General features: G+C 37.5%; 2 protein-coding genes across 2 annotated transcripts; both read left to right on the plus strand.

Annotated features, from left to right (window-relative positions):
• The first annotated feature begins 1,087 nt into the window (after positions 1-1,087).
• On the plus strand, positions 1,088-9,727 carry cct2 (chaperonin containing TCP1, subunit 2 (beta)). Its single transcript, XM_007575491.2, has 16 exons — positions 1,088-1,193; positions 2,393-2,467; positions 2,558-2,623; positions 2,710-2,821; positions 3,308-3,384; positions 3,458-3,570; positions 4,177-4,379; positions 4,458-4,558; positions 5,689-5,816; positions 6,431-6,534; positions 6,638-6,757; positions 7,579-7,707; positions 8,163-8,266; positions 8,350-8,449; positions 9,285-9,426; positions 9,505-9,727. Exons 1-16 carry the CDS (start codon positions 1,191-1,193, stop codon positions 9,533-9,535), a joined length of 1,608 nt encoding a protein of 535 aa, XP_007575553.1. The 5' UTR covers positions 1,088-1,190; the 3' UTR covers positions 9,536-9,727.
• A 4,314-nt stretch (positions 9,728-14,041) lies between these two features.
• Positions 14,042-20,717, plus strand: nots (nothepsin). The gene is made up of 9 exons (XM_007575492.2): positions 14,042-14,148; positions 14,905-15,085; positions 15,943-16,060; positions 16,271-16,389; positions 16,476-16,675; positions 17,452-17,577; positions 17,668-17,812; positions 18,698-18,796; positions 20,238-20,717. Exons 1-9 carry the CDS (start codon positions 14,093-14,095, stop codon positions 20,409-20,411), a joined length of 1,218 nt encoding a protein of 405 aa, XP_007575554.1. The 5' UTR covers positions 14,042-14,092; the 3' UTR covers positions 20,412-20,717.
• Positions 20,718-20,918: the final 201 nt, after the last annotated feature.

Below are 20,918 nucleotides of genomic sequence, written 5' to 3' on the forward strand. Positions count from 1 at the left end.
AGCACCAACTACACAATGCCTGGCTCTGGTTGGACCTGGACACAGACTTAAAGTCGACAGCTGGACAAAAAGAATCAAAGTGGAGAGAAAACATGTTTCTTTTAATTGAAACAGTACAAACTGTAGCTTACATGGATTTATAAAGTAAATAAAGTGCACCAAGTAGCCTGCTCTGAATAGTTTGATACCTTTTTAACCTTGACACTTAACATCTGAAGGAATCACTCTAAGCCTGATGACCTAATCACTCTCCCGGCGAAGCAAGCAGTGAGTGAGCAAGATGACAGTTGGATGTTACGATACTTGCGGATGAATATCGATTTTTTTAGGAAAGAAAATATTGATATATATCGCGATATCGATATTATCCTACAGCCCTATTTTCCACCATGGAGAACTGGACTCGCTTTTGGATTTTGGCAATTTATCAGAGTTGGGTAGTAACTATTTAGATTTACTTGAGTAACTTTTTCTGAGTATTTTTTTCTACACTGTCTGTGTTTATGTAATTTTTAAATATTAAATGACTGATAATTTGATCTGGTACTCAGTACTTTTTACCAAATACATTTTACTCTTACTTGAGTAATTTATTGGACGGATACCTTGAGTAAAAATATGTTGAAGTATTACTACTCTTACTTGATTACAATTTATGGGTACTCTGCAATTTATATATGCAAAAAATGTTAATTTCTCATGGTTAGATTATCCCAAAAAGAAGATAATTGGATTCAAATTAAATTACCTCAAGGCTTTACACACTTACCACTGTTATTCATCATCTCTGCCGCTTATTTGCAGTTTCCACATTCTGGAACTGCAAGATCGGTAGTCTAATCACTCTGAGAATTTAGCTAAACACACAAGTTAATGGTAAATTTTATCAGTTTTGTTTTTGAAAAAAAGACTTGTGGATCCCAGTGAGGCTAATGTGTTTCCATAATATTAAAATGTATCTTAATTTGTAGGTTAACTCTAAGTATTTAAACAGCTTTAGAGGTATGAAGATCTTGTTAAATCTCATGTAATGTCACAAAAGGTATGTTCATTCTAATTAGCTGTACGATGGATTGTTTTCCGTTATGTACCTTGAATGCACCATCACGCAGATACGTCTTTGCGTCACGGTCACGTCCAGCCCTTCCTCGGTGTGCGTGCTTTGCTTCCACCCTTGAATTACAGACATCATGGTGAGTTTCCTTTTTATTTAAACTCCTTTAAGGCCTTAAACTGAGAGATTTTACTGCAACTGACCGCTAAGCAAATTTTGAATCGGTCCCGGAGTTGTTTTCCTTAGTTTTTGAGGTTATTGAACCGTATTTTAGTAGGATGTGCTAAACCGGTGAAACGCAGGCACATGGGGCGGTGTGGTTGCGCTAGCGGCTAAAAGCTAACGGCTTTCTTTTAGGTTTTATAGTCAACTGCGGCAAAGCTGTCTGGTTTACATCTGCGAACATGTTCCTCTAAATTCATATGTTCATATTATTTTCAGTATGGTTGGTAATGTTCTTCCCCGTTAGCCTATAGCATGCTAGTTAGCTCAGCGCTGCTCTTTTGTGGCTGTCATTCAGGAACAAATGAACGAAATAAATCTGTCAGGAATAAAGAACTGGACCTTGACTAACATGAGCTGGCAGAGAGATAAAAAAAAAAAAACCCCAGCTCAATTTATTATAGTTTATTAGTGGTGTTGTGTGTTTGTGATATTTTATGCTTTTGTGTTATATTTTTTTTGATAATGTGAAAGCTTCTAGCGGTTTCCAGAGGGGCGGGGCTAAGCTCCCGCTGCGTTCACGTGTACTCAGAAAATAAAGTTGTGGCCACGCCTCGTGTCTATAATTGTAGCCCCTAAAGAATCAAAAATTTCACTGCATTTTTCCAATTTATTTGTGTTTCGTTGATTTGATTGAATAAATATGAATAGTTTATGGAACAACTACAAGAAACCATGAATGAAAAGGAGCAGAAATGCATATAAACTTATTCAGATAGAGAAAATGTTTTTGTTGTTTTTTCAGGTTTTCTATATAGTTAAAGAAAAGATTAACAGTCTTTTTGTCTTATAGATATCTGTCACACAATTAACAATATAACCAAAAAGAAAAATTGTGATTTTGTTTTTCGAAATTTATGCACCAAAGCATATGTTAATAAACTAATTGTTTCTTTTATTGACCAATATAACCTTTTTAGTATCAGTTTAACAGAAAAGTAAAACGTAGCAGTATTTGGTGAAAATGTACCAATTTGAGTTATCAATTGATGAATTGTTTATATTAAACATTATTGCTTTCACACATTATAACATTTGATCAACTGAAGTAATTTAGATGTTAAGCGAAAGAAGATCAGCAGTGAATTTAATTCAAAGCCTCCTCCTCTTCCTCAGGCGTCCTTATCCATGGCCCCGGTCAGCATCTTCAAACAAGGAGCCGATGAAGAAAAAGCAGAAACTGCACGACTGGTGGGGTTTTTGAGCAAATGTTGATTTTTGGAGCTTCATTTTACTCTCTGGCATCTCTGGATAATTTCTTGGTTGTGTTTTGATCTGCAGTCGTCTTTCGTTGGCGCCATCGCCATTGGCGATCTGGTGAAGAGCACTCTGGGGCCAAAGGGAATGGTGAGTCGCCTAAAAACCTGGAGCTATTATTTGTAAATCTCTCATCAGTTTTCTGTGGTGAATAACGTGCAGTGATTTTTTTGCAGGATAAGATTTTGCTCAGTGGAGCAAAAGGTGGCACGGTGACGGTAACCAACGACGGAGCGACCATCTTGAAGGCCATCGGCGTCGACAACCCGGCCGCCAAAGTTCTTGTTGGTGGGTGGAAACCGAACGTTGCTCCCAGTGAAACGGGTTTCTCTGAATTCCTGATGTTCAGCAGATTCTGATTGTTTACGTGTCATGAAAATTATTTTGGTTTCCGAACTTTATTCCACTTCCTGTTGTCTGAAAGTTGTTTCCGTCCCTTTAATTAGTTCGTTCGTCTTTCCAGCCAATCACAGAGCTCGGCTTCCTGATGGATGTTTTATTACGTCTGGTTCTGTTAATGTGATTATCCATTCGTCTGTCCGTTCACTCATCCACTGATTTTCTGTCCTTCATTCTTAGTTTTTTTATTTTCACTATAAAACTTGTTTGATTTAAATGAAAACGTGAAAAATTGCTTATATTTCTGACCAGTGAAGTTGTCTCATTTGAGCAGCTGGTTACATTTTAACTTTAAATGCTGCTTGTTCATATGAGGCGGCGCCTGAAACGTCGAGCCAAACCCAAAGCAGAGGAATTGATGTAATTTCTCTGTAGACATGTCGAAGGTTCAGGACGATGAAGTTGGAGACGGGACGACCTCGGTCACCGTGCTCGCCGCCGAGCTGCTGAGGGTAAGTACAGTAACTCATACCTGGGAGCCAGCTGAGATTTTCCTTCCACTTAATCTTCCTCTTCCTGGTTTAGGAGGCGGAGCTTCTAATTGCCAGGAAACTCCACCCCCAGACCATCATCTCAGGCTGGAGGAAGGCGACTCAGGTGGCCAGGGAGGCTCTGAGGGAGGCTGCTGCCGACCACAGGTCAGAAAACATCCACAGGTGCTGGAAATCCTTGAGAATGCTTGATTATCAATCAGGTGTTTTCAAGGTTTGGAAACTGATTTTTATTTTATTTTTTTCCTTGCAGCATTTCTGTCAGGAAAAAGTTTGAGTCACATTCAGATATTTTCACATTGTTCCGTCACTCAAAACTGTTGAGGCTACCGCTAACTAGATGCTAACATACATTGGTAGCTAGCTAGCTTGCTTTTTTCTTTTGCATGAATCATGGGTCAGTGCAATATTATCACTAGTTGGTTGTCTGAGTTTGTACATTTCTCTTAAACTCCATTCATAATGGCCTAACAAATCTTAACTTCAGATTTTTTTAAAAACTTAAAAGGTCTTTAAAAGTCTTAAATTCTATTCATAACAGTCTTTAAACATTTTAAATTATCAAAATCTTAAAAAGCTTGTAAAGTGGTAAATCTTTCTTAATGGTCTTAAAAGTTCTTAAAATCTTAAATTTGATGGATAATAGCGTTTTGAATTGTACGAATCCTGAACGTTTTCCTCTCTTCAAACTTAATTTAACTCCTTTAGCTCATGAAACAAATTTCCCATCATCATCCTGTTTGGTCTCCATAGCAACGACCCAGACCGCTTCCAGGAGGACCTGCTGAACATCGCCCGCACCACGCTGTCGTCCAAGCTGCTGACGCACCACAAAGACCACTTCTCCAAGCTGGCGGTGAACGCCGTCATGAGGCTGAAAGGCTCCGGCAACCTGGAGGCGATCCACGTCATCAAGAAGCTGGGAGGAAGCCTCACCGACTCTTACCTGGACGAAGGTGAGGCTCACGTCAGGTGGATGGTGGGAGCTCTGCCGTCCGAATGGCTCGTTGTGACGTTTCGGTGAACCTGTTTAGGTTTCCTGTTGGACAAGAAAATCGGAGTGAACCAACCGAAGAGGCTGGAGAACGTCAAGATCCTGATCGCCAACACCGGCATGGACACCGACAAGATCAAGGTAGAAAACGCTCCAGATCAGAAGTACTTTACTGAGCCTAAAGGCAAATTAAATGCTGTTCCAACTCATTTTAATTCAAACTTATTAGTTATTGTAGATGGTGATGGCTGATGCAGTCTGTGTTACAGCGAATTTGAAGAAGCCTCTGACTGAAGCTGACTTTTTTTAAGACAGTCTCATTAATATCCAATAGAGATGCAAATTATCGATTTTTGAGTTAATCTAAAGTTGATTGGTTTTATGTATCAACTGACGGTTAATTGATAGTCGTTAGTCGGCCATTTTCTTAAAAATCTGCAGTTTCTCTAGAAAGCTGACTGTCCTCATAACATGAAGGGCAACATTTGTCATAATATGGTGAATTTTTAGAAAGTACATTATATCTTAACAATATTTTTGTCAGCTGTTAAATACTGGTAGGCCTGTCATGATAATAAATTATTCTGGACGATAAATTGTCCCAGAAGTTATTGCGATAAACGATAATATTGTGGTTTTGAGACCATTTTCCAGTAATACAATAATGCAGGAACACATTCTCAAAAATCTATAAATTATAAATTCTATTTAACATTTTAACACTGGGACTGAAAGACATTTTAAATATCCAAAATGAACAAAATAACAAATAAAATTAATCATAAAGTCTCTTTAAACAAAATTGTCCTTCAAAAAAAGGTTTAATTGAGACCAAAACATCAGAATGAAGATTTTTGTTATCCTATTTTTGGTAGAAAGAGAAAACGGATGAGTTTGTTTTAATTTATCATTTGACTAATTGATTTATTGCTTATTATGACAGGCATAAATACTGGTAATGTTTGTTGAGAAGTTGACGCTTCGCCTCACAACCTTAAGGAGTTTGTCAAGTGTTTAAATTTCAAAACAGAACCGCATAAAGTACGTTTCACAGCGAACTCTGTCTGCGCCGTTTCTCTGTCCCGTTCTGATAATATGGCCCCCCATCTTTGTTTTTGTATCAACTGGCTCCGCTAATGGATGACCAGTGGCGTCCTCTGCTGGATGGAGGTCAAACTACAGCAGTAAAAGTCTAAGTGGGCGTTATAAGCCGCTCTATCTATCAGAACTAATTGTAATGTTGTTCCTTGTTCTGCTCTGACGTCGGGCAGATCTTTGGCTCCAGAGTTCGCGTAGACTCCACGGCAAAGGTGGCGGAGATCGAGCTAGCTGAGAAGCAGAAGATGAAGGAGAAAGTCGACCGAATCCTGAAGCACGGCATCAACTGCTTCATCAACAGGTAAATGCTCAGGGTGGCGACAGAGGTCAAAGGTGCTGCAATCACAGCATGTTGTTTAACTTTTAAGTTGTTTTGGCTGGTTGTTGATCATGTGACTCGAAGAAACATGTTTAAATCGGAGTTTTTCAAAAGACGTTGATTTCAGTCTACAGAAAAACTAAGTCATTCTAACAAAAAATGTTTCGCTTGAAAAAATCAGCTTTTGTTATTTGTTTTTTTCTAAATTAGCCTGTTTCCATGAAGCGATTTTTCTTTCATAATTCCAGTTTGCACAATTTTCGGTGAGTAAATACTCAGCTAGTAGCTTTCCATTACAAATTTGCACATAACTTTAATATTCCGCTAATGTCGACTTGCCTGATGCAAAAAAAGCAGTTTTGTGAAAGACGCTGATTTCAATAAAGTGAAAATGACCTAATCCTGGTTCGAAATCGTTATCAAAATTGGTGTTTTACCATTACATTAATTTATTTTTTTGTAAATCCAATTGCACAATTTTATGGTCCAGCAGCCAGTGTTGCACATTTCAAATCGTAATAAAATAAACTGAAGTTTGTATTTCTAAACCACTTAAATAAGTGCCAGGGATGTAAATGCATAATGTTTCTGTTCAGGCAGCTGATCTATAACTACCCAGAGCAGCTGTTCGCTCAGGCTGGCGTCATGGCCATCGAACACGCCGACTTCGCCGGCGTCGAGCGCCTCGCTCTCGTCACAGGTACGTTTCATCCTCACGTCTGATGTCCGTCATGTCAGACGGTTCGTAAATGGATTTACCGGGCGGATTTTGAGCTCCAGTTCTGATGGATCTGTGTCCGCAGGCGGCGAGATCACCTCCACCTTTGACCACCCGGAGATGGTGAAGCTCGGCCGCTGCAAGCTGATCGAGGAGGTGATGATCGGCGAGGACACGCTCATCCACTTCTCTGGGGTTGCCATGGGTACGAACGCATAAATCCACTTCCAAAAGGAAACAATTTCTCTTTCATGGGAGAAAAAATGTTTAATTGGAAAAAGTAAATGTCTTCCAACTTCACTTGGATTCGGGTTTTGAGACTTTAGTCCAAGTAAAAATATTTTTTTCTTAAAGCATTATGTTTCTAGTAGAGTAAGTATTAAATTTTTACATATTTTTATTGTATAAATCAGATTTTTGGATTGTAAATTGAATGTAATGATAAATGCATAAAAAGTAACTGTAATAAATATTTCAGATTTAAATATAATTATGAAATGCAGTTCGTCCAGGTTTGAATCTCTGCAGTAGTTTAGGCCTCAGAGTGTGAGTCTAAAAAACCATTTAAATGCATTTAAAGCTGTGCATGTAAATGCTGCAGACTGCGGAGTGATAACAGTGCCAAAAATGTGTTTTTGTACAAAATTATAAGACTAAAAAGAAAACCATAAATACACATTTTAAAGCACAAAAGTGACTGATTAATTTCAAAGATGGTCAAAAAAATTGTCAAATTTTGTTTTTTCGTTAGTTTTGTTTTATTAATTAGTAAATTCATACATTTACCATCCAGGGAAGATTTTCATTTTACTAAATAAATTTTTTTTTAAATTCTACTAATTTATGTGGATTTTTTTGGGGATTTCTGTTGTAAAACCTTAAGTTAAAATAGTTTTCATGTTTTAGGGCGCTTTTTTTGTTCCATACAGTGAAGTTATTTGACCACCTTAATGCAGATTGAGGCTGCCATTTTGTGACACTCTCCCATCAGTGAGTGTTTAACCTTTGACCTGGCCCTCCCCCCAGGTGAGGCCTGCACCATCGTCCTGCGCGGAGCAACGCAGCAGATCCTGGACGAAGCGGAGCGCTCGCTGCACGACGCCCTCTGCGTTTTGGCTCAGACTGTGAAGGAGCCGCGCACCGTCTACGGAGGAGGTACGGCGACAAAACCCCCGACACCTGTTAAAAATGAAACCTCAGATTAAAACGGATTTCCAATTTTAATTGATCTTTTTGTCAATTATTGTAATAAAAATAAACTGTATCCTGGCCCTAATATTCTGACCTGAATTCAAAGTGTAAATAAATAGAAGCTGTAAAACATGCTTGTCAAACAAGATGGCCGCTCTTGGTGAGCTGACACCGGTAGTAACCGGAAACCAAATGGCAAATAAAAAAATTATTAAACACTGAAGATGAAATTAATCCCATGTATCTGAAGCTTTTTGAAGAGTTTGTCCAAATTCCTGGATATATTCAAACTTCTGGAGGAAAATCTGGACTTTTTTTTTGATGAGATTTTACTAAACTTCAAGGGATTCAGTCCAAACTGAGGAGCTTCTGCTTATGTGGTCACTAATCACCCTCATTCTCGATGTCGCCCCCTTCAGGCTGCTCTGAGATGCTGATGGCAAAGGTGGTGAGCGATTTGGCCAATAGGACGCCAGGAAAGGAAGCGGTTGCCATGGAGTCATTCGCCAAGGCGCTCAGGATGGTGCGTTTGTTTCTCTTAAAAATTAACGTCAAAACTTGCACAAGCTGAACATTTTCTCTTTTTGTTCCCGTTTTCTTCTTTAGTTGCCAACCATCATTGCAGACAACGCCGGATACGACAGCGCCGACCTGGTGGCTCAGCTGAGAGCTGCACACCAGGAGAACAAAACCACATATGGACTGGGTGAGAACCAGCAGCTTGTTTCTATTTTTCTGTCAGAAAAACTATCAGGAATATTTTTTAGAGATTTGTTTGCCAACTTCCTTTGTATTTTGTGTTTATTTAATTTCAGCATTAAGTTCAAAAAGATTTATTTTGATTTTCAGTTTAATAAATGTTTATTATTCTTTATTAAAGGTGCAGAAAAAAATAAAGTTTATAGAGAAACAAAATTTCTAGTCCTGGAAATTTTAAATCGATTCAAAAAAATTAAATATCAACTTTAGTTTGCTTGTTTATTTTTTTGTAAAATTATATTTGGAATAATTCCTTCATTATTTTATTTTTTTTATTTAAGAAAAAGCCAGTAGGCTAAGCTAACCTGATACTTGTCGTTTTACGCACAAACATATTTTTGTTTAAATATAAACTGATGCGATTTTAAAATAGTATGACAAAATATACAACTGTTTTAAATAAATATATTTATTTACATTGTCCTTTATTTTTTTCAGTCACATAATTTAAACAGAATCTCTGGACCATTTTGAATAGAAAATGTATTTTTTGAATTAAAATTGACTTATTGATAATCTTATATTTTATATTTTAAATGCTATTAAAATAGGGGGATTTTTTTTGTTAAATTAGTTCTTTTGTTCTTGAACCAGTCAAAACATAAAATCTAATTTAGTTTACTTTTCCCTTCTGTGATATGTAAAATATTACCACAAAAAAATGAATAACAGTAATAAATGTTTATTTTTAGCTTATTTGTATTGTGCTGGAAAAGTTTGACAAAATGCTTGAAAAGTCCTTGAGTTTTTGTGTGAAACGTGAGCTTCCTGTTTTGCGGCAGACATGTCCGAAGGCTCGATAGGCGACATGGTGGCTCTGGGAATCACCGAGTCGTTCCAGGTGAAGCGTCAGATGCTGCTGAGCGCCTCCGAGGCGGCGGAGATGATCCTCAGAGTCGACAACATCATCAAAGCTGCTCCCAGGTCAGACTTTCACTAATCTGCAGACGGTTTCCTCCCATTTGTTCACCTCATCTGAATTTACTTTGACTGTTCCCGCAGGAAGAGAGTCCCCGACCATCACCCCTGCTAAGCCAGGACTCAGATGACAAACAGGAGACGGATGAGATTTATTTATCACCTCTGTGTAATCCAGACTCGGTTTCTTTTTCCCCGTTAGCATCTCAGCGCCGCAGATGTCTGGCTACAATTTGCTGTCAAACATTTAGAAAAGGAAGTTTGGATGTTGTTTTTGTTTACTGAAATAAAAACAAAAACTAAAGTTTCTGTGAGTGAAATGTTTTTGGTGCAGCTCATTGATGGTTAAAATATAAAACTTCCAAGTTTAAATATTTTTTGTCTGTAAATCATCCTTTTATTTGCCTTTCTTAAATTTTTTTAGTACTTTCTTATTTCACATACCTAAAATCTTAGTTTCCAACAATCAATTCAAGTTCTGAGTTAATTACTTTTGTGTTAGACTGTAGCAGCCATAAAACAAACATCTATTGGGTTCAATTGATAAAGTTTCCAAACAAATATTCCAACTGAACATTTAGAAATTAATTTTATCTTGCAAGCCTGCTGTTTGGTCCAATTTACATAATGAAACCTGAACATTAGACCTCAAATGATTCCTGAAATACATCTAATTACTAAAAATCCTTTCAAAATAAAGGCGCTGTTATTTTCTGTTGTGCTTAAAACAATCAAACCAAAATCTGTGCAGCATAACGGCTTCTTCTCTATCATATCTCCAGTTTCAGAGGCTTCAGGAAGTTTTCCGTTTGATGAAGCAACATTCCTCTTCAGGTCAGAGTGACCCAGACCTCAAAGTGTCAACACAATGTTACACAATCAAGCTGTCAACAGAACCACACGGTCCGTTTTTACTGACATCTTCAAAATCTAAACAAATCAAAAACACACATTTTCCCCTAATTTATTTTGCTACTTTGCAGTTATTTTTTTTAAGTGAAGACAGATTAATTTATTCTGCTAGTCCCTTAAAGATAGACTTAATATTTTTAAATTAACTGATAAAATAAAGACTTTGTAATAGCTGGCAGTTTATTATCAGGCAAAAGAAGTTCAACATTCAGCCATTTAACGTCCAATCAGAACTCGTATCCAGAGATGTTTGTTTAATAAAGGTTTAAGGCATTTTGTTGACCTCCGTTTTGTGGAAAATCAAATTTAATTTCTGGATGCGTAGCGTTTTCTGAAATTCTCCAAAGTCCATGTGGATGAACATGACTGATCATTTCTGCTAATGCGCCATTAGGATAGGTAAGTTAGCGCTTTAGCATCTTTGTTAACTTTGAAAGTGCCTGGTTAACGCACTTAACTTTGGTTAAGTTATTTTTTTTCTGGATAAGTTCTACTATTTTGTTTGGTTTTGGAAATTTTGAAGTTGAATTAAGTTCGACATATATGTGCTTAAGTTTTTGTTATTGACTCAAGAATTGTTCAGGTAGTTAGACGTTTATATTCATGCTCGTATTTTGAAGTGGACGAAGATTGTTTACGCAGTACTTCCATTTTTTCCCTCCTCACGTTCTCTTTTTTATTTTTATTTTTTTCAATAACTGCATCTCATGAAATAAAATTATTCAAACTCCTTAGTCAATACTACCCAACAGTGGTGGGGACACTTCCCCTAGTCAGCTAATACTCTTTCATTTAGCACGTTAGCTAACTGAAAACGTTTAGCGCACATTTTTCCAGCTAATTTTTTGTAAAGTTTCAGTTGTGTGTTTATGTTGAAGTTTTCTATCTTTTGTTCTTTCCCTAATATCTGTATTGCAAACAAAGAGCACACAGGAAAAAGGTATGGATATAATTTGTATTGAAGTTAGCGCTTTAGCTTCTTAAGTAGTCTTTCTTTGTAGATTTCATAATAAACGTGAAGTTGAGTTTTACGCCATTTTCGTTCGGCCCTACGGCAGAGTTGTCTTGCAGAGTGAACTGTTTGTGCATTTCTCCATGGAGATTTCTTCCTACCAGACACAACTTTCACTTTAATGGGGGCAATGTAATCAATGATATCTGAAAGTTTGCACTGAAAATCATCTACCAATTTATCTACGTCATTATAGCTTAAGGACGAGGAAGAAGAGCAGATTTGATTAAATGTTTCTGCTGTGTTTTCTGTGAAAGTAAGTTTTGTGATAATAGCTGTTTGTCCAAGTGGGTTAACGGATAAAGAACATTCAAAGATAACAGGAAGTTATCCGACAGGCGACATCAGTAACAGAGACATTGGAAATATTCACATCCTCACTGATAACCAGGTCCAGTGTGTGTCCATGAGTGTGTGTTGCTTGTTTGACATGTTGTGTTAAACCAAAACTCTCTAATATATTAAACAGCTTTTTTGCCCCTCGGTCTTCAGGTTGTCAACATGAATGTTGAAACCACCAATAATTATTAAACAATCATAATCAATGCATATGAGAGATAGAAGTTCATTGAAGTCCGTAAAGAAATTTTCCACATATGTTGGAGTTTTGTATAAAGTTAGTATCAAAGTTCGTTTGTGGCCTTTTACCTCAATTCCAAGATATTCAAAAGACGTAAATTGACCCAAAGAGATTTTACTACAGTTCATGGTATTCTTAAATATTGAAGCCACACCTCCTCCTTTTTTGTTTTCTATTCTCACTTAAAGAATTATACGTAGGAGGCGCTGATTCAATTAGTATGATTGGTTTATTATTGTCATTCAGCCATGTTTCTGTCAGGAATAAAACATCAATATTACGCTCAGTGATGAAATCATTAATTAATAGAGCTTTAGCGCAGAGAGATCTGGTGTTTAACAGAGCCAGTTTAAATGACTTGGAGGCTGAAAGTTCTTCAGTCTGAGGATTGAATTAAGACCGCTGCTTTTTGTATTTCTGTTTTTTGTAACTTTTCTTGTAGCGATCCGGACAGGTAATGTCCTGCTATGAAATGTCGGGGGGCCAGACACATTCTGGAGGAAGACGGGTGTAAAAATAACATCTGGACCCCGGTCCCAGACCTCAGAAACGCAGAGCGCTGGATCCTCAGGGAGGTCAGAGGCAGGTGGCTTAGATGAAGTGAGGTCTGCTATGTTAGCGGTGAGGAGAGTCGTGCCGAGGCGAACCTGTTGATCCATTCCATCCGCAAATTTGAGAACCTCTGGTCCGGAAGATATTTCTTCGTAGGTATCTTATGAATGCAGTGAATTAGGGGAGGAGCAGAGAAGGAGGGGGAAGGAGGAGAGGAACCAGTCGCCCCGTTGGTGTTTTATCAGTTTGTTTTGGAATGACTTGCTTCTGATAGACGGAGGGATTCATCCTATTCAGACGTCCTTCAGCCTGATCTTCTGCGGTGATCATGTTGTTGATAAAATGAAAAATGTTTGCAGTGAGCAGCTTTATCCCGTGTTTATTAAGATTACATCCGCCTCTTCCAAAGAGGTGAAACTTTAATCCAGAGGTTATCGATGAAGGTCTCTGAGCTGGCAGAGCTTTAATCAGCCATTTGTTTATCATGCTAAAAGTGCTAATCATAAACATTAGTTCTGCTAAAGCTGAAGTGCTTCACTGACATTGTGTTTTGTGGAAGCTAATGCTAGGAGACTTCACTCTGACAGCTGAAGGAGGAACCGCTTGTCCTGCTCTCTCTCATACTTACTGATAACTTTTAGAGTTATTAAACTCTGGAGTGTTTTTCATCTCCCCATTGAGGTGATGGAATTGGACCATAAGAAATGACTTAAGTTGTCATTTTTCTATTGTGTGTTCAGAAAAATATTTAAGTCTTTTATCAGAATCTCAGATTTTTGCTTTGCCAGATCCTCGGGGTCGGTGGAGCCGTTCTGGTTCCAGCTGCTTGTTTACTTTTCTTTGGCGGAGCAGGTGTTGAAGTTGAAGGTGGGTTTCGGCTCACAGCCGGCCACGTCCAGGTGAGGGGTTCTCCCCGTTAGTCGTCTCATGGGATCTGCATCGTGAGGCTTTTGTTTCGGCTTGGCGCCCTGAGTGATCCAGGGTGAGCTGCTTGGAGCTGGGCGTACAACCTCTCCATTGATTTGAGGAAGAGTTGTTTCATTTCCACAGGTAGCGTTGATCTCAAAGTTCACCTCCAGCCGTTGAATCTTCATTTCTGAAAGGTGAAGTTGTATAATACTGCTAATGTCCCTGGGGTCGAACGGAGGCATTTTGCCCTGGTTCAACTTGGAGGTAAAGAAAAGTAAGGTCAACATAAAAGTAAGAAAATCCTCCACTCCTTAGGTTTGAAGTAATCCAGTTATGATGTCGATAATATAAATATAACTATAAAAACTGTGACTTTAATAACTCTAAAAGTTACCAGTAAGTGTGAGAGAGCAGGACAAGCTGTTCCTCCTTCAGCTGTCAGAGCTTAGTCTCCTACTTTAGCATCAAAATACAATGTCAGTGTAGTGCTTTAGCATCAGCAGAACTAATGTTTATGATTAGTGCTTTGAGCTAACTTTACCAAGAAGGAGATGTTTTATCTCTGAGCGAAGTTTGTTGCTGGACTGAGTGCAGTTTGAAGGAGGGGTTTCGCTTGTTCAGTGACGTCCAATCAGAGCAGCTGGAAGCTCTGATAAACCTTTAGGACCTCTGCTGAGCAGCAGTCTGTCACTCCGACCTGGACCGACATGCTGAGGCTGCTGCTCCTGCTGCTGTCCACATGGACGGGCTCAGCGATGGTCAGGTAGGACAAACAGCAGCTTCTTATTTACATTCATTCACTTTACAGACAAACTATGGCGCAAAACGACTCAAGTTTACAAATAAGGCGAATCAGGATTAATACTTTCCCCTAAAATATCTAAAACTACTGAATGTAAAGGGGTTGGGATCTCTTTATTTTATTTTGTTTTTACAGAAAATGCAGATTTTAGTGATCTGATCCAGTGTGGTTCAAAGTGGGGGGCGCAGGACCTGCGGGGCTTCAGGAGGCGATGAGGCGGACACAAATAAAATAAAAAAAACAATTATTTTGTACATTTTTATCATAATTTTTGTTTTATCTTATTCAGGTTTTTTGTCAATATAAATTATAAGATAAAATAATTGATTAAAATTTTATTTCTGATTCATTCATCAAACTGCTTTGCTTCTCAAGCAAGGAATAAATATAAAAGTTTATGATAAAAAAGCCCAACTCTGCTACAACCATAAGAACTATGTGAATAAAATACAATTTGATATGATTAATATAAGATATATTTTCTTGTTACCAAAGAAGGAGATTTTGATTAAAAATTTTATTATTTGTAAATAAAGTCATAATATTGATAATAACATGGCAACAGACCCAACTAAAATTAGATAATACAAGGCAACAGTTATGCTAAATGAATGTAATAATTATTAAATAGTGAATAAAAAACATAAAAAATTTGATGTTTCTTTACACATTTTTTGATTGGGAACCCCTGACCTAGTCAAAGTTTTATCACCTCAGGGTTGCCTTGATGCGGGTTCCCTCCATCCGCTCTCAGCTGAGAACTCAGGGTCTGCTGGAGGACTTCCTGAAGGACCACCGGCCGGACATGTTTAACCGCCGCTACGCTCAGTGCTTCCCACCCGGAACGCCGTCCCTCCGGCTCAGACGCTCCAGTGAGAAGATCTACAACTTCATGGATGCAAGTGAAACAACTGCTTAGACCAAAACAAGGAGATATTTCTGAACCTGAAAACCAACACTGCTAAAATAAATCCAGTTCTGCAGAATTCACCTAATGAAAGCTTGTCCATGCGTTACAATGGCCTAGTCAAAGTCCAGGACGAAATGATGTTCACTCCAAAGCATTGTCTTTGTTGCAGGGTTCTTGAAATTTTTTGAAAATGCTTGAATTTCAAATAAGTGCTTGGCATTCAAACTGCACAGTTTAGTAATAAAGTATTGTTTGATTAAGAGCTTAAATTTTAAAAACTTTATTAAAACTTGAAACTAGCTAAATACCGCGTTGGTGTAGCATTTTAGCATACGGTTCTGTTGCATACGGTTGTTGGTATGGCGCTTTAACATTAGTTTTCACTAAATACCATGTAGGTGTCATGCTTTAGCATTAGCTTCAACTAAGTATCGTGTTGCTTTAGCATTAGCTTCAACTAAGTATCGTGTTGCTTTAGCATTAGCTTCAACTAAGTATCGTGTTGCTTTAGCATTCGCTTCAACTAAGTATCGTGTTGCTTTAGCATTAGCTTCAACTAAGTATCGTGTTGATGTTTTGCTTTAGTATTAACTTCCACCAAATGCCATGTTGCTTTAGCATCTTCCACTAAGTACAGTGTTGCTGTAGCAATTTAGCATTAGCTTAAATTAAATACTGTGTTGATGTAATTCTTTACCTTCCACTAAATAACATGTTGGTGTAACACTTTAGCATTAGCATATGCTAAATACTGTGTTGGTGTAGCACGTTAGCATTAGCTAAACAAAGTACTAGCATGGTAGCAGTGGCTTTAGTTAGTAAACTCTGAGGTTTTTGTGTCCTAGGCTCAGTATTACGGTGAAATCAGCGTGGGGACTCCTCCGCAGAACTTCTCTGTGATTTTTGACACCGGATCGGCCGACCTCTGGGTTCCGTCATCGTACTGCGTCAGCCAGGCCTGTGGTACGCCATCAGAAACACACCGTGGAGCTAAGCAATCCCCACAGTCTACCAAAGAACCTGTACCAGGATATCTTCTAATATTAGAGGGATGTATTCTGGTCAGGACGGCTTGACTTTGGTGGAGTTTGCTGCAAACTGATAAGAAGTTCAAGGTCTGTGTATCACTGTAGCGTACTGGGGAGTGATGAGAGCATTCCTGTCTGTTTGCAGCATTCCACCGACGTTTCAAGGCCTTTGAATCCAAAACCTTCCACCATGATGGACGTTCATTTGGGATCCACTACGGATCAGGACATCTGCTGGGAGTAATGGGTAGAGACACAGTGAAGGTCAGGTGTCCGTTTTGACCTGCGGAGATGTTTATTCAACCTGGAGAGTAACTTTCTGCATTTCTTCTGGATGTGATTTGTTCCAGATTGGGGACATGACCATCTTGAACCAACAGTTTGGCGAATCTGTGTACGAACCAGGTTCTGCGTTTGTGACGGCAAAGTTTGATGGTGTTCTGGGACTGGCCTACCAATCGTTGGCAGAGATCCTGGGAAATCCCGTCTTTGACAACATGCTGGCGCAGAAGATAGTGGACCAGCCAGTGTTCTCCTTCTACCTCAGCAGGTACATTTACACCTGCTTAGATCCTCAATAAGCTCATTGGGTGGTTGGTTGACGATGGCTTTCCTTACCTATAAGGTAGTGACAAATCTCTACTTTACATGTATGTAATTAGATTGGTTTTACTTTGAGTTCTGGTTTATGGTATGTTTGACACCAGGAACCTTTAAGACCATGACGTGAACTACTATGAACAAGTTGGGATAGGTCTATCAGCCAAACAAAACAATTATTACATTTTTTTCATAAAATCAGTTTTAGATAAAGATGCTTAGATTCTTAGTACCTCCTAACTCAATGTTTAGACTTCTACGTGAAAATATGTGCAAATTGGCGCGTAATTATACAATTATACAACGTCTTTGAAAAGCAGAAGTGGAGCCTCCTGCACACCCAACAGCAATACGGAAAGTGGTTTATGGATGGTAAGTCAACAACAAAGCACTTGTTTTTTCCAGCAGTCATTGTACAGCGGTAAAACGAGCTGATCAAATGTGCTGGATCTCCCCTTGGGTTACTAGGTAACCCCAGCAGAGCTCCGCCCAGGGGGTTGTGGAGCTCTGCTGGGGTTGCTAGGTAACGGGCGGAGCTCTGCTGGGGTTGCTAGGTAATGGTGCAATACCCATAGGTTGTGACTTAACATTCCAAAGGTTTTTGAAATGACTCATTTTCCAGACACCAAAAAATATAAACATGAACATTGATAAAACTAACTACTGGGTGTTTTGTTTTTAGAAGAGATTTATCATATTTATTAAAACTTTTCTCTGTTTCTGCAGGAGAACAAGGACCAGCAATCCACAAGGAGAACTGCTGCTGGGAGGAATAGATGAAGCGATGTACAATGGATCAATCAACTGGCTGCCTGTGAGCGCAAAAAGATACTGGCAGGTTGAGATGGATAGGTAAATTAAGCTGCATTACGCTCTGCTACCACTAGGTGTCAGTAAAGAATGTAAATGTTGCAGAAAATAAACATGGCCTTCTTGTTTCAGCGTGGTGGTGCAAGGCGGGAGCTCCTTCTGTCCCATTGGATGTCATGCCATCATTGATACTGGAACCTCCCTAATTGGTGGACCGACCCGTGACGTCCTGAGACTGCAGCAACTGATTGGAGCCACGCCCACAAATAACGGAGAGGTGGAGCTCTTTGAAACCCAGTGTGGGGGCGTAATACAACACCTTATTAGAGACAAAAAAAACTCAGAAATTTAAAGATTGACCTCAAAATGTTTTCCAGAACCAATTGTGAAATTTGAGTTTCAAAAGTCAAAAATTTACATGAAAAAAATCTGACATTTTCAGATTAATCTCAGAAATTTTCTAGAAGACACTTGGAAATTTCTGAGTTTCAAAAATCAAACATTTGTGAGAAAAAAAGTGAAATTTTCAGATTAATTTGAAATTTTCTAGAAAAAGAAACACCAACAAAGAAATATCTGAATTTCAAAAGTTGAAAATTTTTTAACTTTTGAAACTCAGAAAATTCCAAGTTTTTTATTCCATTTTTTTTTTGTTGGGATCTTAGGTTATTTTTACAAATAAAAATCTGGAAAGTGTGGCATGCCTTTGAATTCAACCCCCTGGGTCAAAACAGTTTCAGATCTTTTGAGGATTTTCTTTTCCAACTTTTCTCATCTACACGATGAAATTTTCACACATTTTACAATTTTTTTTTTTAACAGTTTAAAATTTTTGACAGATTACACACTGGATTTAGATACATTCTTCTAGGCCATTCTACAACATAGATAAGCTGTTAATTAAGCAGCTCATGATATGTTTGGCTTCATGTTTCAGGTTGTCATCGTGCAGGAAGGTGAATCTCCACTCTAATCTAAAGTGTGTCGTCCCACAGCATGATGCTGTCATTACCACTTCTCAGTATATTTAGTTGTCATGATGCTGATTATTCTCTAACAAACCTCTGAGGAACATTGAAGAAAATCTGCTTTTGTTGATCAAACGTAGCTAAATGTAATGATATTAGCTTGTTTTCTAATTTGTAGAAATGTTTTGTTTCAGTTTGTTATCGACTGCACCCGATTGTCCAGTTTGCCTCGCATCACCTTCATCCTGGGTGGGAAGGAATACACGCTGACATCAGAGCAGTACGTCAGGAAGGTGAGGGAAACTTCAGCTTGTTGTTGATTCTCATGTTCTTTCTTGATGACGTTTGCTTGTTTAAATGGTTTTATTGGGTATTTAAACCCTTAATGATTTCTCCTGCTTGCTTTTTTATCAAATTTTGACATTAATATGAAGCAGAGATAAGAAGAGTAGACATAAAATACAATTTTCAAATTAAATGAAAAGAACAAAGCAATTTTTACCAAGTTTCTCTTTGTTGACAAAAATTGAACAGATTTTCCCTTAAGATTATAATTTGAAAATAGTTTCCTGTTTTTATTTAAATTCTTAAAATATGTCTTATGATCAGAAACATTTAAGAGTGACAAAAACACAGAGACAGTATGATTTAGAAGAGAAAAGCTTGAATTATGAGAAAAAGTTTAAAATTAAAAAAAGCAAGTAATGCTACATAAACATTTGATTACGGGGAAAATGTCAAAATTATGAGAGGAAAGTTAGAGTTCAAAAAATTTAAATGAGAAAAAAGTTAAAATTATTAATAAAAAGAAAAAATTATGAGAAAAGATAAAATTAAAACAAAAATATGTGGAAAAAAGTTAAAATTATGAGACAATTTTAAAATGAGACAAAAGTTAAAATTATAAGTGAAAAAATTAAATAAAAAACATTTAACTTGAGAACTTGAGATAAAAAGTCAAAAGTATGAGAAAGTAGTTGTAACAATGAGAAAAAAAATCTTGAAATCATAAGTAAAATTAAAATTACAAGAAAATGTTCAAAAAGAGCTGATGTGAAAAAGTTGAATTTACAAGAAAATATAAAAAGTCTGTGAAAGTTTAAGAGAATAAAGTTAAAATTACAAGAGATGGTTGAAATAACAAGAAAAATTTTAAATTACAAAAGATTTCACAAAGAAAATCAAAAATTATGAGAAAGATGAAATTACAAGAGAATAATTAAAATAAAAAACATTGAAATTCTGAGAAACTACAAGAAAAAATTTACTTCAAGAAAATGTTGAAACTTTGAGGAAATATTGAAATTAAGAAAAAGTTTAAATCATGAGGAAAAAATATTGAAAAAGCTCAACATTATGAGAAAAGTAAAAAATTTGAGAAAAAGCGTTTAATTTAAAAACTAAAACTACTACGTGCAAATGAACTGAGAAATTAGATTTTTAGAAGATAAACATCTTGTTTAGAAAGAACTGCAGTTTAAACTTTCTGCCTTTTATTGAAGATATTATTTCCATTTTATTCTCAACATTTCAACTTTATTCTGTTATGGAAAATAAAAATCCACTTAGTACTCCTTCACAGAAGCAGAAGAAATTTGTAAAGCTGCGTCACTCCAAGAGATTAGTAAAATTAGATAGTTAAGCCTCAACATCACATGTTTAATGTTTAACAAAGCGATGATTTCTCATTAAAATCCGTTTTTATCCTCTTCCCTGTGGGTCTGCGGCCGACAGGAGCCGTTTGGCATCAGTGATCTGTGTTTCAGCGGCTTCCAGGCCTTTGACATCATTTCCCCTGAAGGCCCGATGTGGATTCTGGGAGATGTATTTCTGACTGAGTACTACAGCATCTTCGACAGAGGACTGGACCGAATCGGGCTTGCCCAGGCCAGACACCCCATCGAATGATGAGTATTTCCTCTGGCACAAGAAGATAATAACTTTTTCTGTGCCTCTTCACGAAACAGGCTGAAGTTTTATTTTTAAGATAAATCTGGACATTTATCTTTTATGTTAAAGTTTCCTAAACAACCAATATTCACACTAAAGCTGAGAGGTTTGCTCCCCTTTCCACTGAGTCACTATAATGAGGACTGCAGTCTCGTCTTTGACCACTAGATGGCGACCAAGAACATGTCATTTTGGGCTGTTAGCGGCTAATTTAGCTTCTGTCTTGTCATCTAATGTGTATTTAAATTAAAAACCATAAACCTGCTTGTTTTTTCTTGTATTGTTTCCTTTTTATGGTTTGTTCATTTTATGTTGATCACCAATTTCTGAGACATTTGGCTTGTTTACTTTTGTACTTTTGTTTAATTTTAGTGCAACTTCAATATGACCCATCAGAGGGCCATTTTAGATCGAAAAAGGGAGTACATTTACAGTAAAAAAAAAAAAAAAAAAAAACTTTGAAAT

This window comes from Poecilia formosa, unplaced genomic scaffold (genome assembly GCF_000485575.1).
Source record: "Poecilia formosa unplaced genomic scaffold, Poecilia_formosa-5.1.2 Scaffold379, whole genome shotgun sequence".
Lineage (NCBI taxonomy): Eukaryota > Metazoa > Chordata > Actinopteri > Cyprinodontiformes > Poeciliidae > Poecilia > Poecilia formosa.